We start from the raw sequence: 17,080 nt of genomic DNA on the forward strand, positions 1-17,080 counted from the left end.
TCTCTTTGTCTTTTACATTTCCTGATGTTCTATCACATACCTTTTCTGCATATCCAACCAGTGCTTCCTTAAATCTTTTCCATTCATCCTCAACATTCCCCATCTCCAACCTGGGTACCAATGGTATTATTTCCCTTTGAAATTCTTCTTGTGTGCCTTTCTCCTTCAACTTCCATACTTTAAATCTTTTCTCTCTTCTTAATGGAGGTTTTTCAATCTTTCCCACTTTCAATTTTCTTATTACAACTCTATGACCTCCATCAAAGGCTTCTTCAGGAATGCCTGTAATATCTAAAGGTTCTTCCGGTGTTCTTTCTCTATGATTATATAATCAATCATGATCTTTGTTCGTCTGTCTCCCCAACCATACCTTGTAATCTTCTGACTGTTCTTCCTAAACTATGTGTTTCCAACAATCACTTGGTTCTTCATGCAAAAATCCACCAACAACTTGCCTTCTAGATTTACATTTCCATATCCAAAGGGCTCTACAACATCTTCCTTTCCGTGTCTTTCCATTCCAACTTGTGCATTTAGATCTCCCATCAATAGCACTTTCTTTAAGAAGTCCTCTAGATGTTCATCTATGCAACCCGTTTGTGGGGCATACAACTGAAATAGATCTTTCATGCCATTTTTAAACTAAGGCTCTATTCCTCAAATACTCCATTGTGTATCCCTTCAACTCTACGCGTGAACTGCTAATTTGTTCCTGCTTTGTGCTGCTCTCTGCGGCAGCTAGTCTAACCTCATTGGCTGACAACGACTCTTTGTGAGCTTGTGTCGGCCATCATTCTCTGTTCTGGCACGATAAGAGAAGCTGGTGATGTAAGACGGTGCCATGTCCTGGCTTTAGCTTGAATTATGGATCCTGGATGAGTGCACTAATTTGAGGATGTTATCACCCACAGAAGTTTCTTCTTTTTTTTCGTTGATCTATAATTTTCTTGTGATTTGGTGTGAATAGTTTTGAGTAATCTTCTATCAAGCCACGCCTATGGTTGGTATCTTGTAACACATGTTAACATATTACTACGAGCTTCATCAAAATGTAAGTCTCCCTCATGCATTTTAATTTTTCTTTATGGACAGTGAATTATGCTTTTAAGCAAACAACAGCTTCTCTTGGTCTTTCATGTGTAAGGTGTAATTTCTAGAAATTATGTCTATTTTCTGAACATTTATATCTACTTGTATTTTGAATTTAAATCTTCTTCTTCTTCTCAGAATTAAAATGTGTAATCGGGTTTCTACTTGTATTTTGAATTTAAATCTCCTAAAAGGTCTTGCACTATTTTAATTGTTATATTAAATTGTTATATTATATTGAATTGGTGACATATTATTATTATTATTCAGTAGGCACCTTTGCCCAATCATGCATTACCTCATCAAGAAAAAAAAAAAACATGTTAAGGTGGTAAAGGACAACCATGTGAGTTTCCGTGTTTTAAAATTTTGGTTAGATGCCATTCTTAATATCAACTTTCTGTTCCCGTTTTTATTTTAATTTAACTTGTAATTCTTGAGTTATTGGATCTACTAGATTCTCTTTGTTCTTCTCATGTAGGCTCCTATTGTTGTGTATTGTTTGGGGATTAGTCATTACGGTTCTTTTAGTGGCGATGGTGATGTTGATTGTTAATTGACGTGGTTGGTGTAATCGGTTTTCCTGTAAAAGATTTGGATCTTGATGGAGTATTTTCACGTTCATTTCCCCCTTTAAGTTATTTTGGTGCATTTTCTTTCCTCATTTGTGTTAAAATTTTCTTCGTTTTGCTTGGTTATTGTAACCGATTTAAATTCCTGCTTATGGGTGATGATTATGATTTGCTTGCAGAAGCTCCCTGGAATGGTACTCGATACTAATTGTACCGGGAGGTACACCTCTACGCCGCACATTTAAATCTTGCGCCTAAAAGAACTCCTCTAATGGAGAAATCATGAACTTGAAACTAGTCCTACTTCAACCTTTACTCAGATGACACTAGAGTAATTGGACGTAATTTTCTTATTGTGAAATTTCATGTACTGTATGAAATTCTATGTGTTTTGTTTACCAGTCATCAAGAAGTTTGGACCTTTTTCAACAGATGTCACTGCTAATAAACTATGATCATGCACCCTGGTGCGAAGTAGAAGAACGCTTTTTGAAGAAGTTTTGTATTCATAAGTTATTTTTTTACTAAATTATGTTCATTCATTTTTGGGTTGGCAATATTGATCTTTTCTTTCTGCCAGTTTTGAATTTAGCCAATCATGAATTTCTATAATTAATTTTCAGCCTATCACAGGCTTCTTCCTCGATTCTGAGTGTCACTTTTGATGTCAACCAATAAAACTGAGAGGGCGTGGCTGGTTTATTCATGAAAGGTCTCGAACTTTCCCCGAGGGTTTATAAACTGCGGATTTTCACATCTCTTGGCCATTTGATCAACATCTAACTAAGTGTGTGTGTGTGAAGCAGGAGGCGCCTCTTTCATCTGGCAGCAGTTCTTCAGCAAGGTAATGCCTATTAACATCTTTATTTCTTGCTAGCTCTGCGATTTAACCCGAGGGGGAGGTCCGAAACTTTAACTATGTAACCTACCTTTCTGAAAATGTAATTTCTGCCGGCTTATGTAAAAGCTTCATAATTTCTTTAACTGTAAATCGGGGATAGAGAGTGAGGTACCCTCTCGAGCTCCCCTTCATATTGGTTTGAGCTGACTACGTTTTGTAACTGGTTTTCTTCCTCTCCGTAATGTCTTAAATTTCTTTCTTATACGAGTCATCTCCATAGTTTGGGAATAGCCCCTGTTTCATCGGCCTAGTACCCTTTAGGTTTCTAGAATGCATTTTTAGGAGTGCAAGTACTTGCCTCCATTCAATTTGTGTTTCGGGCCATTTACTTAACCTGTTTCTTTCTGCAACGGCCGAATAGGTTGGGTACTAGATAGCCCTGTTTCAAATTTGTAAGTTGTGCATTGATGGCAAGTGATTGTAATTTTCTGATATCACCTTGCATAGGCTTTCAAAAACTGAGAGCATGTCTGCTCTTTTCTAGTGTTGTAAAAGTGCCTCTGGGAGGTTTGATATTGTGTGTTGGGAGCAAGCGCTCCTGGTATTTTGGGGATTTCTGCCCTTTTGTAAAATTGTCAAACTAGGGGCTTGTAGCCCCAGTGTGTTAAAGTTTTGAAATCTTGGATTTTTCTGTCTTGCTTCTAAATTGCTATGTCATTGTTATCTCACTAAGTGAGAATATGATAACTTCTTGTTTTTTTTTTAAATATAACCTTCCATTTCAGTTTAAATTCTTTCTTGACATAGGTGTTTTAACTTGTGCTGACTCAATGATGGGCTCAAAAGAGGTGGATGGATACGGAGGAGGAGAGATAGAAGAAATGTTGGACGCAAGAAAGGAGTGGTGGAGTGATGGGCAAAGATGGGGGTGTTTTTGGCTCCCTAGGGTGTTTTAACTTGTGCTGACTCATTGATGGTACCAGGCCAGTACAATATGATCATTTAAGACCTCCATCTTTGCCCATCACTCCACCACTCCTTTCTTGCGTCCAACATTTCTTCTATCTCTCCTCCTCCGTATCCATCCACCTCTTTTGAGCCCTTCGTTGTGGTTTCTTTCCTGTTTGTTTCTTTGTAAATTCCTTCACGGGAACCTGTCTTCTCCCATTTTCATCATGTGCCCATATCATTTCAGCTTGCTTGTTTCTATCCTGTCCTGTATTTTTGAAACTCCTTTCTAATCCCTTCATTTCTGATTCTATATTTTCCTGTCTTCCCTATGATACACCTAAGGAATTTCATCCCTGCTGCTTGCACTCTACTCTTATCTTGTTTTGTTGTTGTCCCTGTATCTGTTGCACATATCAATATCAGTACAAATGGGTCGAATACTGAACTTGGAACTTCTTGGTCCCACAGTATACCCCTCGCACTCTGTAAAATAATTTGTTTTTCTTTCTTTCCAATCTCCTCTGTTATGTTCCTGTCTTCCATGATTATATTTCCCAAGTAATTGAAACTTTTCCCCAACTTCATTTGGTTTTCCATTTTCTTCTCTCCCCCTCTCTCCCATTATCACTGCTGTTTTACTCTTCTTATTCTTATTATTCTTTAGACTTATTCTGGCACTTTTATCACCTATTCCATTCATTAATTTATTCTTGTACCTCCATTTTATTTTCTCCTCATATCACTATATCATAGGCATGGGGTTTGTCCTGTGCTTCTTCCCATTTTCTGTTTTGCACACTCATGGACACTGTCTTTAAAGAAATCAGATGTTTTGCTGATATAATCTTTTTTATCTATGATGACCATCGTGTTACCTTTGTCAGCCTTGGTTACAATTAAGTCGTCGTCTTTAATTTTCTTTTTTAGGGCGTGTAGGAGTTTCAGATCAGTTTGTGTGTTCTTGTTGTTAGAATTGGAAAAATTAAGCTTCTCTTTGATTTCGTATCTTAGTTCATCTTGTGTATCTGAAGGTGTTTTGGGAATGGCCAGTTCCGATTCAGTTATCATTGTGATAATTGAGTTGGCTGTGTTCGAATCGGGCCAGTTATGTTTGGGTCCCTTGGTTAAAATTATTTTTTCATTTGCATTTAGGGGAGTATTGGATAGATTGATTACGGGTGAATGGAATTGGTTACAGTTATTTGCTGGTCTATTATTGCGTTTGATTCGATAGTCCTGCGATTTAGATTTCTTTAATTTCTCCAATTTATTATCCAAAGTATGTTGTTTTCTAGATAGATCTAAAAATAATTTATCTTCAACTGATTGAAAAAAGATTGTCCAATGTGCTTTAGATAACATTTTAGTTACCGCGAGGTGAGACTCGTATAATTTATGGTTGAGGAATGATTTTTTCTTATACAAAAACTTGATTTCATCTTTCAACCAGATTTTGTTAGTCTTGGTTTGAGTTTTAGAGGTTTGCAACGAAATACGATGTTTCTTTTTGTTGTGTCTTAAGAAATTTGGGGTTAGATCAAACTGAATGCACTTCTTGAGAAAATCTATGTCTTTGCCTAATTTGGCTATTTTTAATTTAATGCCTAGATATTGGAAGGCTTTTCTTTTAGCTTGGTTAGCTTCATCATTTAAAGTAATAAACTTCATGGTTGGGTTCCATATTGAGTTAAGACTTAACTTAAAAATGAATACAAATTTTTTTTATTGTTCCACCTTCTCAATACTTAGAATCATTTAACGTTTATCAAAACATTACAATATTAATAACAGGTACTAGTTTCGGTCCGTTTTTTGGACCATCATCAGCCTAGCGAAAATTACAAGCAAAAGACATAGTCTAAAAATGAAGTGATGAGGATGAACAGGGAGATGGGATGGTGATGGAATGACATACAAAAGTAAAAACCTTGTACATGTGTTACAATAAATATCACCAGAATAAGTTAAAAATAACAGATGAATAAAAGCATTATGATGTCATATAAAATCACTTGATGACAAAGTCTTAGGTTGACGGTTGAACTTGTGTTCCACACTTAAATTCGAGTGAAATCTTATGCAAGTTCTTATGTCTCTGGAAGGTTCTAAAAGAGAGTTCCACAATGGCGCAGAGAGAATTGTCCAATATGACCAGTATAGACTTGACGAATTTAGAAAGATGGACTCTTTCTATGTAGCATGAACGATTGCTGTTTTTTAAAAGTAGTCTCAATTCAGTCGGAACCCAATGAACCTGAAGAACAAAACTGGAATTAACTTGAGAGATCTAATAGAGAAAATACAAGGGGAGGGGGCGAACTAACGAGTACTCACCTTGCGCTTTTTGTAGAACAAGCTGCTGGAATGAGTGCAACGGACAGAGTGAGCGTCACGCGGAATAGAACAGCAAAAGAGCAGAGGGGGATGCGGAGGAGAAGAGTGACGTAAGTGTGGAAGGAGACGGGAGGGAGGGAAGGGGGAATAGTTCAGGGCGGGTTAGGAGAGAGGGAAGTTAATGGTATTTGTGGTGGTGAGGGACCCTTAATTGATTTAAAGAAAGGGTTATGAACAGCTGATTTATTTTTCCTATAATAGGAAATAAAAAGATCAAATAAAATACTGGGTTTCTCGGTAATTTCATTAAGATTGTAGTTGGCATTAAAATATTGATCCAAACGTATGTAAAAACTCTCAATTATGTTGAGTAGAGGTCCCTTTTTAGCTATTTTGAGTATGTCCATGTCTGTTTCAATGTTCATAAAACTATGGTTATGTACAGTATAACAATGAAAGTAATCAAAGTCTATATGATATTGAGTTCGAAGGTAGTTCTACGTAGTATATACAAATGTTGGCAAAATAAAATACAATTTACAATTACTGTACACTTATTTATAATTGTTAAAATTGATGAGGTAAAACAATCCAATTTGTCTATTTGTGATTTGGCTCCAACTAAAATAATTCGCCCAGGATTCATGAGGTAGTCAACTCCGTTGGTCACTCTCTATATGAATGGAGTGCACAGTGCAAGTGAACAGCTTTTGTTGATTACAAAATGAGGCTGTGCTAAGACAGAGTTAAAACAACACCGGCTTCAAATGAAGATAGTTAAAACATCATTAGATGTAGACGGAGCTGAATGTTGTTCGTGCCAAGTATGCGAACAGCCAACCACAGGTCTTCTCCATTCCATAAGTACGAGTCAACAAGTGACTAGGGCGTTTATTTCTTTCATTTCTACAGAGATCTATTTTGATGCAGTATAATGCAATTATGCCGACCCCGTGGTGTAGGGGTAGCGTACCTGCCTATTACTCGGAGGCCCCGGGTTCGATTCCCGGCAAGGTCAAGGATTTTTACCTGGACCTGAGGGCTGGTTCGAGGTCCACTCAGCCTACGTGATTAGAATTGAGGAGCTATCTGACGGTGAGGTAGAGGCCCCGGTCTAGAAAGCCAAGAATAACGGCCGAGAGGGTTCGTCGTGCTGACCACACGACACCTTGTAATATGCAGGCCTTCGGGCTGAGCAGCGGTCGCTTGGTAGGCCAAGGCCCTTAGATGGTTGTAGTGCCATGGGTTTTTTATAACACAATTATAAAGGATACACATTCTGGCATTGTATGCAACGGTAAGTACATGAATGAGTAGACTAAGTACAGACACTGATGGCTACTGTAGGTACACCTACCTGGATACTAGAGGTGCACATTATTCAAACTTGAGACGGGGCAAGACGTGCCTTGCTCCATATGCAAATACCATTATGCACGAGTGGAAAGTGTAATCTAAAATGCCTGAGTTTGCTCCAATTCTTTCGACAGGTAGGTGTACATCGTTATCAGACTCCACATTCAATATCATATGACCACTAATTGTGTTTACCGATATTTTGGTAATGAACAAAATAATTCCTTACAATGTTGTAGAGTATTCGCGTCATAATTAGGTACTTCAATATATGATGGTGCAATGTGTAATTATGTTTAAGTGTATGCGACAACTTTAAGACGATGTCAAAAACGCAATGTAAGTCGATGTAGGTTATCTTGAAGAGATGCCACATAGCACAGCCCCTGTGCTGCTTATTCAAAAGAAGTAAACTACGTCAGCAGAAATACTTCTGGAATGATCCGGCACTCAAAAACACATAATATTGCTGGAGGGGAATCGTCACAGAGAACACCTCCGGCCCGGCCTTCAGCACAAAAAGCTATCCTGTTGACAACTGCATAGTATCCAGGTAGATGTACACTTGTCATCACAAGAATACCGGGTGGAAAAGGAAACAGGTAACGTTTGGGTGTAGATTTTGGCCAACCTCGAGGATGAAGGAGAAGCAACCAAGGCAACATGACATGTGTTCCTTTTCTTCAGGAATTAAGATGTTTCTATGGTTAAACTTTCTGGCTATACTGGCTTTTCCTAATCAAGAAAAACAATTAATTTACCGTTATTTCATTGTGAAGAAGTATGCACGATGTAAGCCCGCCCTAATATATGGCATTTAAGTATCTGATCAGCGCTGACAACTTCATAAGAACAGTTTTTTAAACACCCTTGCGACTTTGACAATCATAATTATTTAATGCCAGGTTATTTTTACTTAGGTTGTTGAGGATAAACATTATTATTACTATTATATTAATTATTATTATCATCAGGAGTATTAATAATAATTACACCCCGTAAGAAATAAAATCAACAGTTGTTTAAAATTCAACAGCTTTATTAGATGGAAAAATTGTCATAATAAAAACTACCACATGGCAGTTCGTGAAAATAAAATACTTAGCATGTTTTTCCCTGTGAATAACTCCTGAACCTGTAATGTATTTTCAGCAATATAGAATAACACACAGCACCTCGACCCATTCATATACTAATCATGATCAGTCTCACATGAGTATGGATTTCTCATGTAATTCAGTGTTACTAAACTGCTAAAATAATGGAGTTGCATACAGACGGCAAAATGCTTCAGTAGTCGGCGACTATTATACGTTTTCTATGCTTTTACTCTACTGTCTTACTGCCATATCTCTCTTCACAGTCTGTGCGTAAGGGAAAAGGTTGTGGGAAAACATGGACACAGCCAACCATATGAAAAGTGCATGAACAAGTCATAACTCCGCAACAAATGGAAATTTGAAATAACACTCCCTCCTCCTTCAAGTGAATGGAGTATACATGCACCACTTCCTACATGTCATCCACCGTGCTTTGATACCGAGGTGATGAGAGGCCTCATTGCAGGTACGTGGGAATGTGATTGATGGCAAATATTGCTGAAGCGGTCGTTCAGTCAGAAGAGACAGTTCGGTTTTGGATAAGAAGATACCAGGAAGAGGACACAGAGGGCCTTAACACTTGCAGAAAATTGGGGCAACCTAAGAATACAACCAGGGAGCAAAACAGAGCCATACTAGAAGCCAGAAACAAAAATCATTTCCCTCCAGCTACAGTGCTCACTAGAAACCTAGCCTTGCCGGTGAGTGCATTAACAGTCCACCGCCATCTTCGCGCTGCTGGCATCCATCACCTAAGACCTGCCAGAAAGGGAGTCCTTACATCTGATCACCGAGATTCACGCATGACTTTCTGCTTCCAGTATCTTCCAGTGCCACAAGACTTCTGGGAGTCTGTTATATGGTGCGATGAGAAGGTTTTCTCACCAGATGCCAATGGCAGGCTATCACTGTGGCGACCCAACAAGACCTGCTACTCTCCTTAACATGTTGTTACTAAAACACGTAGTGGAAGAATCAGCGTGGACTTTTGGGGGTGGATGAGCACCAATTGATTAGGAGAGTTAGTGAAAGTCTCATCTATTTAAAAAATTTTTTTTTTTTTGCTAGTGGCTTTACGTCGCACCAACACAAATAGGTTTTATGGCGACGATGGGATAGGAAGGGCCTAGGAGTTGGAAGGAAGCGGCCGGGGCCTTAATTAGGGTACAGCCTGGTGTGAAAATGGGAAACCACAGAAAACCATCTTCAGGGCTGCTGACAGTGGGATTCGAACCCACTCTCTCCCGGATGCAACCTCACAGCCACGCGCCTCTAACCGCACAGCCAACTTGCCCGGTAAGTCTCATCTAAGATGGACTCCGAAGAATATACTCAGATTCTAGAAGAGTGTATGCTTCCTACTGTTCGAGTTTTCTACCTCACGGAGGACATGCCTACCATCCATCTAGTCCATGATGATAGCAGCATGCATACATCTGGCGACGAGGAATATAAGAATTCAAATGTTTCATTCCAGGCTTGTGTCTATATCTTACACCTGTCTATGGCATATGTTACGCAAAACATGTTATGCAAACCGCTTAGTCTGATTGTGAGGATTTCCTAGTGTTGTGCCACGTCCTGGGGGCCATCTGGTGGTGAATGAACATACCATTTCCACTTCTAGTATAACATTCAAAATTTCAAAGGGTCATTGTTTAAGAAGCCTTTCTCGTGGTCTGTCGAGATTTCTTCTAAGGACGCAGAGCACAGTTTTCTGCGAAACGTTAAGAATTTCACCTTATTTTCTTGACACGGCATAAGCCCAACAGTCTATACAGCATCATGTCTATAAATTCAAACAGCTTACAATTAAAATCATCACAAAAATTGTAAATAAAATCGGTCCAATACTCAGATCATTCACAATTCACCATAATCATCATCTGAAGTTTCACCATAGGAACTTTCGTCACTGGCATCTTTCCACAAATAGTCGTCCCCACTACCGTCCATTGAATTTGAAATTCCACATATCTTAAAGCTTTTGGACACTAGATTGTTGGGAATGCGCACCCACGCTGAAAGGCCGTTAATTTATCTTCATACGCCCCAGGGAGGCGTTGTGAAATAGACGTACGTCTCCGAATGCAGAATCCCTTTCTCCGATAAAAGTTTTGGATCCATCCGCGGCTTGCAGTAAGGACCTATGTTCTGAGTTCTTTTGAGATCTCTAGTGCATTTCACTACAAACCCCATATCCTAAGTAAAGTTTTTCTATCACCAATTTGTGTAGTCTTTCTTCAATTTCCAGAAACACTGCACTCCACCCGCGGAACACTCTGTGATCACCGTTACTTTTTAGAAGTTTTTACTTCTTCTTCCGCCAATCACGAATACATGATTCATCAATATCATACTTTCTGTCAACAGCAAGATTTCCGTATATTTCAGCTTCGCTTACAACTAAGTTTCTCACACACAATAAATGACCACAGACGCCGTTTTGAATCCATTGCTTACTATCGAGACAGCACTTTCACGGGACAGATACGGAACTCGAATGTGAGCGAGGTAGACTTCCGTAACCAACAGTCTCGACTCTCGCAAAGTACGATATCCTACGAGATCAGCTATTCGCGCACCCAGCATGCCAGCAACACTTGTGAAACAAATGACGATCAAGCATCCGCAGCAGCGGCTTTCATATTTACCTATATTCTTTGATTTACTGTATTTCATTACCTTACTTTTTGCGTTTACATGCCACTGAAACCGTATTGAGAAAAAAATTGATCTTGTTTTCTAGAACGCAACTAAAACACACTAAGACCTGAATGCCTGTTTACATGTGGTATATTGAGTATGGTAACCGTATTCAAATCTATTTCAATACTTCATGTAAACATAGTAAATATTTATGAGAATGAACGGCTTGAATTTAGAACCAATATTTTGGGGAAAAAAGTGCGGGTGGTATTCGGGATTATACAGTATTTTCTGTGGACCTCCCCATCCAGTTAGCACAGGCTTCAGGAGTACCTCCGGCTCAACCTCAAGGACATCACCAACATATGGTCGTGCAAGTATACTTGTACCAATACGTACCCAAGGCCAGTAGGCTGTAATGATTGGCCTTTAAAAGTTGAAAACTTAGCACAATAATCACAGAAAATCGTATATATATTCAGTTATGGCAAACCACATCACATACGAGTATAAAGGTAGTAACTCCAGTCAACAATTGTTGGTTAAATCTAAAACACTGAAAGCTGGTTAAACTTTGAAGCTTGAAATATTAGTCACCAAATGCAAATGAAAAATAATTCATGCACGTGAGAATAGTAATGAGTTCACCGGTGAAGAAAAAACTCTACAAACAACAGCAGTAGAGTCAAATATACTTACAGAAATGGGAACAATACTTTTATGAGGGTTACACCTGGTTCAACCGATAAACATGCATTTTGTACATTGTACAGGAAAGAATTCAGCATTTCACACAGTGGACAGTTTGATCTCAAGCAACATGCCCAGTACCAATTAAAGGAGAAAGCAAGTACTCAAACGACAAAAGTGTCGAAATTTTTTGTGAACACTAATAAATCTGAAGCCAATGTTGTCACAGCTTGTCAGTTAGGACTTCTGTATGGAACAGGTGTTCATCAGAACTCATAAAAATCAGAGCTTCAATTGTAATAAATTTTGACATGCTCTGAAAGAATGACAGCAGATTGTCAGATAAAGCTAAATCAGTTTCAAAACACCGAAGTGTACAAAGCAATAGGGTTTAAGACATAATTGTGTGCGAGTTTTGATCAAAAATGGCATTAATAAAAGTTATGAAGGCATCAGTTATTAAAAAATGTCAATGAAAAATCTTCCTTTTTTATTTCAAAAAAAAAAAAAGCGAGTTTGAAGTAGATTCTTCAATACAAGAATCAGAAAATTTAACAAAAAATTTCTACAGCTCAAACAGATACAATAATTTTCCAAGTGCTCACATCTTGGTGGCAAGACATCTATGCTCCATGTCAACCTCACTGTGAGAAATGGGCTTATCTCCTTTACTGCATAAATTTATGATTGAAGTTAACATAATTTTATTCAGTTTACAAGTATGAAATAAAATGCAAATACCGTATATATGCGAAGAACCTCAGCATATTTTTTTTGAAAATTTGGTAGCGAGAAGTTGTAGTGTGGGTATTATTTGCGTCAAGTTTGGTAGAGTGCTCCTGACTGGAAGTCAGTATTTTTCCAGCCATTCTGTTGGAAACTCCATTCCTGCCACATGTGAGAAGCCTGCTGCATACATATCATGCCATTTGTGTGGCATCAGTATAAATAGTAGCACATGTTCTGGATGGCTGATGTGAGTTTTCATTCAAAGTCATTCATGGCTAAAGAAAAGCTCCATATTATTGAAGAATCAGAGCAAATTGGTAATTGCATTGTTGAAAGAAAGTATGATGTGAACAAAAGTTGTGGTACATGGTTGGAGAAAAAATAAAGCTGGTCTCGATCATAAAGTATACACAACCGCTGGACATTTTGCAGAAAAATAAAAAAAAAGAGCAAAGTTTCCAGAAGTTGAAAACAGGATATTCGAATATGTGACTTGAGAGAGCGAGCTTGGATGTACAGTCATGAGTGAAATGTGCAGGCTGAAAGCAAGATAGTTAAAAATTGTGGATGGCTCATAGGTGTTTTTGAACAAAGTTACATAAGTTTTTGTAGGAAAACTAGCACTGCACATCTCCCAGCCAAAGAGAAAGTCTTATTTATTTTCACAAACTGGTAATGCAGACCAGATGTCGGTATATTTTAAAAATAACGTGATGAGTTGTTTCCTAATTTGATAATTTATTGTACTATAGTTACAGTTTTCAATACGATACTTAACAAAGCTGTACAAATAAAAAATAACTTTTTTTAAAAAAGTTCCCTTTCTAAAATTGTGATGCGGGATTATTCGCGTATATAAAGTTGTGAAGCATTAAGTTCACTGTCTTCATCTTTCAAACTCTCCAGGATTTTTGACTATCAATGTTGGAAGCATATAAAAACAAAGTAATAAAAAGAGAAACACATTGTTGCACCTGCAAAAACTGCTATGTAAAACATTTTAGCTTAGAACTTTGGTCAGTAAGGTTCTGTCATCTAATATTCAATACTGTGTAACTTACACTCAAACATTCTCATTCTAAATTATATACGTGCTGCAGGTCAGTATATCTCTGACAACATCTGTCACATAGCAATTTTTGCAAGTGCAGCAACAATACAGAAAGCTATGTTTTACATTTGAAGGCACAGATGAGAACATGTATTTCTATCTATTTCTCATACTGTTTTATTCTTATAATGGTGTATCACTCAAACTATTAAAATAAGAGTATTCAGCACCTCCTTCTTCCTCATTAACAATACATCACTAGTTGATAACATCAAACGAGATCTATAACACCTGCAAGGCCTTGATGAGCACGAGAACAATAAAGATTTCAAGTGTTTTGAACTTGAAACAAAGCATTCATGAAAAAATATATTTGTACTATATATCTACAAATCACAAGCATAATAAAGAAAACTGCTACCAAATATCACAAACACATGGCAATAAGGCAAAAATGTCTTCAACACACAAAATACAAATTATATACAAATCAGTCATTAACATCAAAAATTGATCTTGTACTATATACAAAATTAGACTCACATTATATTTTCAGTCCTAGAACTATAACACATGAATGAAATACTGCCCAGTACAATCAACAACGTGGAAGGTCTGATTTTGCAAGTGAAGCAAAATAATAGTAAAATATTCATGATTCACAAATTTCCTGGCTTCATTAATATTTGCTTGATCTTTTACAGTCAGGTGTGTAAAACTTCGTAGGCCACATGCTCATAAAACATTTTCTAGTATTAAGAAAGAAACTGTGGCAATAAAGTATCATTTTACTCTGTTAAATGAGCAACAAATATGACAAAAGAAAGTATATTGAAAAAGAGAAGAAATCGAAAGATAAAGCTAAGAAAAATTTAGTTTTCATGATAACAATGAATTAACAGTTTTAAAGAATGTAAAAATAGGTAAGTATGGTGGTCATAAAATCCCTCTAAGATGTATTTCTGTATGTTCTTTTCATTTTCTCTTCTCTAAGCACTAAAAAAATATGAAAAAAATCACTTTAGACCAAGAAATAAAATGTTTGAATGGCATCATAAACAGAAATGAGCTGATCTTCAACCATTACTCACACTCATATACACAGGAAACCTTTGCCATCATCATGTCACATGTACCACAGATAAAACAATGCTCACAGACAAAATCTTCAAAGTTAATGACAGAATCCAATACAATTAAGCATGGACATATATGACAGTACAGCATTCCTAAATTAATTCAATTGAACAATCATATGAAAAGCAAAAACAAAGAAACTACGTTCTACTAAACCTTAAAAAGATTAAAAAGAATCACACAGTGTGAAAACATTTGGCAACTGTTTTAGCAATTATCAAACTGAATAAATAATTGACTTTCATTCTTTTAAGTACATTTCTTGAACTATTTGACAAATGGGAAAACAGAATTTTTGAAAACTTGATACATCTGTTGCACCACAAGATAAGAAAACACATTAGTATCTTTAATTGCAAACTTTATACTTCAAAATTGTATTCTCTATGAGTTGTGTCAAGTTCTTAACATCCAACTGAGAACCATTACTTAGAGTCACAAAATCTGATGACTCTTCATGAGTTAAAGAGGTGTATAAGTTCTGCTCTTGTAGCTCTTTTCTGTTGCAATTTTCATTTATGAGAGTATTTTGTACCAATCCCAGTGCATGTAGGAGAGCATTCGTAGACTCTTCACACGTATTATTCTCAACTTGTCTAACTTGAACATCTGGAGTAACCATATCCAGTGCTTTTTTAGCATCATCCTGACCCAATGAAGAAGCCTTCTCAAAGAGTTCATGGGCTTGATTGAGATCCACAGGTAGGCCTCCCCATCCATGGACATGGAACACTCCAAGATTGTACATGGCAGTGGCATGTCCTTTTTCTGAGGCCATCTTGTAGAATTTAGCAGCCTGAAAAGAAGTTTCTTGTACAATTTCAGAATATCTACACATAATTACAAGTAACAGTTCTTTTTATACATTTGTTTTTTAAGTTGCACTGACACAGATTTTATGGTAAAAATGAAATGGCGTATGGCTTTTAGTGCCTGGAGTGTCTGAGGACATGTTCGGCTCACCAGGTGCAGGTCTTTCAATTTGACGACTGTAGGCGACCTGGGCGTCGTGATGAGGATGAAATGATGATGAAGACAACACATACACCCAGCCCCCGTGCCAACGAAATTAACCAATGATGGTTAAAATTCCCGACCCTGCCGGGAATCGAACCTGGGACCCCTGTGACCAAAGGCAAGCCATGGAGCCGGACAGATTTTATGGTGATGATGGGATAAGAAAGAGCTAAGAGTGGAAAGGAAGTACCGCCTTAATTGAACATAGTTATGCATACATAGACTAAGTGACAATTTGCTAATTTCTGGCTTTTCCTGTATTCTGGTGGAAGTCCAGTTCTGTGTTTTGCATTTAAAGACCATGTATCATCCTAACAATGATTGGGAGTTTAAAATAATCAGTGGATCTAATTTGCAATGCCTTATTTTCGGTAAAATGATAGGCGATAGGTTATGGTAGAATAAGACATTGCCTTAAAATGCAATAATATATCATGCAAATTAATATTTTAAAAAACACATTAAAATATACAAATACAAACTAAAACAGAGTCAATTTAATAAAACGTAGTAAACAATAACAGAAAGACTAATGCTAAACACTACGTTTATATACGATAAAACAAACCACTATCCCTCATAAAACGGATGACGAGGTCTGCTGACTGCTCTTCATCTCGTAGGATGAGAGAGATGGTACTCAGGAGTTTTAGACTACGGCGCAGATTGGACAGGTTCACGCACATCGTAAGGATGTGTACCACGGTAAGATGATCGCCGCAAGTACACACCGGAGGGGGTTCTCCTTTCAGTAAACACGAGTGCATTAGTAAACAGTGGCCGATCCGAAGACGACATAATACTAATGCTTCCCTTCGAGAAGCCCGAAGGGAAGTCCTACATACCTTAGTTGTTCCTTTTATTGCTCTCAGCATATTTGGAAGTGGAGTGGCCTGCCACTCCATCTCCTGATGGGTCAGAAAAAAAAGTCTCAGCTGAGAGTGAATATCACTTGCTGGAACCTTGTAAGGCAATGGGGGCAATGTAACAGCCTCCTTGGCAGCCATATCAGCTAACTCGTTTCTCTCTACACCCATGTGGCTTGGGAGCCACAGATAAACGTGATTCTGATGCCAGCAGGTCCTGGATCTGCTGCACCAGAGGGTGCTGAGGGAATCATGTATCAGTAGATTGTAGCAATTTCAAGTAGTCGGTACAGAGCAGAAAGTGCCGGCTCTCATCGAACAGTGTGTACCGCAGAGCTTCACAGATAGCATAGAGCTCTGCAGTGTACACATTACAGACTTCTGGTAGAGGAAAAAGAAACCTGTTATGGTCGACAATGAACGCACAGCCCACTTTTGTATCCGTTCTCGAGCCATCCGTGTAAACGAAGACTGAATCTGGATGTAGATGTTGATTCCCATAGGGAACCTAAAATATTTGTCCTGAATGGCAAATTTATAATACCAATATAATGGTCCGTTATTGGACATTATAAATTTTCCAGCTAACTCATTCTTGGTTGCCTGCGTTTCGCCCTCGTGTGCTAAGTTAGGCTCATCAGTTGGGACTTGGCACACCACCCAAGACACAAGGCTAGTGCATACCATGGAGGCCACTA

The 17,080-nt window shown here is 37.9% G+C and overlaps 1 protein-coding gene across 1 annotated transcript in view; it reads right to left on the minus strand.

The window, feature by feature from the left end:
- Positions 1 to 13,717: 13,717 nt before the first annotated feature.
- LOC136866112 (DAP3-binding cell death enhancer 1) overlaps positions 13,718 to 17,080 on the minus strand; it is a 44,150-nt gene continuing 40,787 nt past the window's right edge. Inside the window, exon 4 of the mRNA XM_067142792.2 lies at positions 13,718 to 15,295. Coding sequence (XP_066998893.1) covers positions 14,849 to 15,295 — 447 coding nt within the window. The 3' untranslated portion in view covers positions 13,718 to 14,848. The remainder of the gene's footprint in view (positions 15,296 to 17,080) is intronic.

Source organism: Anabrus simplex, chromosome 3 (assembly GCF_040414725.1).
Source record: "Anabrus simplex isolate iqAnaSimp1 chromosome 3, ASM4041472v1, whole genome shotgun sequence".
Lineage (NCBI taxonomy): Eukaryota > Metazoa > Arthropoda > Insecta > Orthoptera > Tettigoniidae > Anabrus > Anabrus simplex.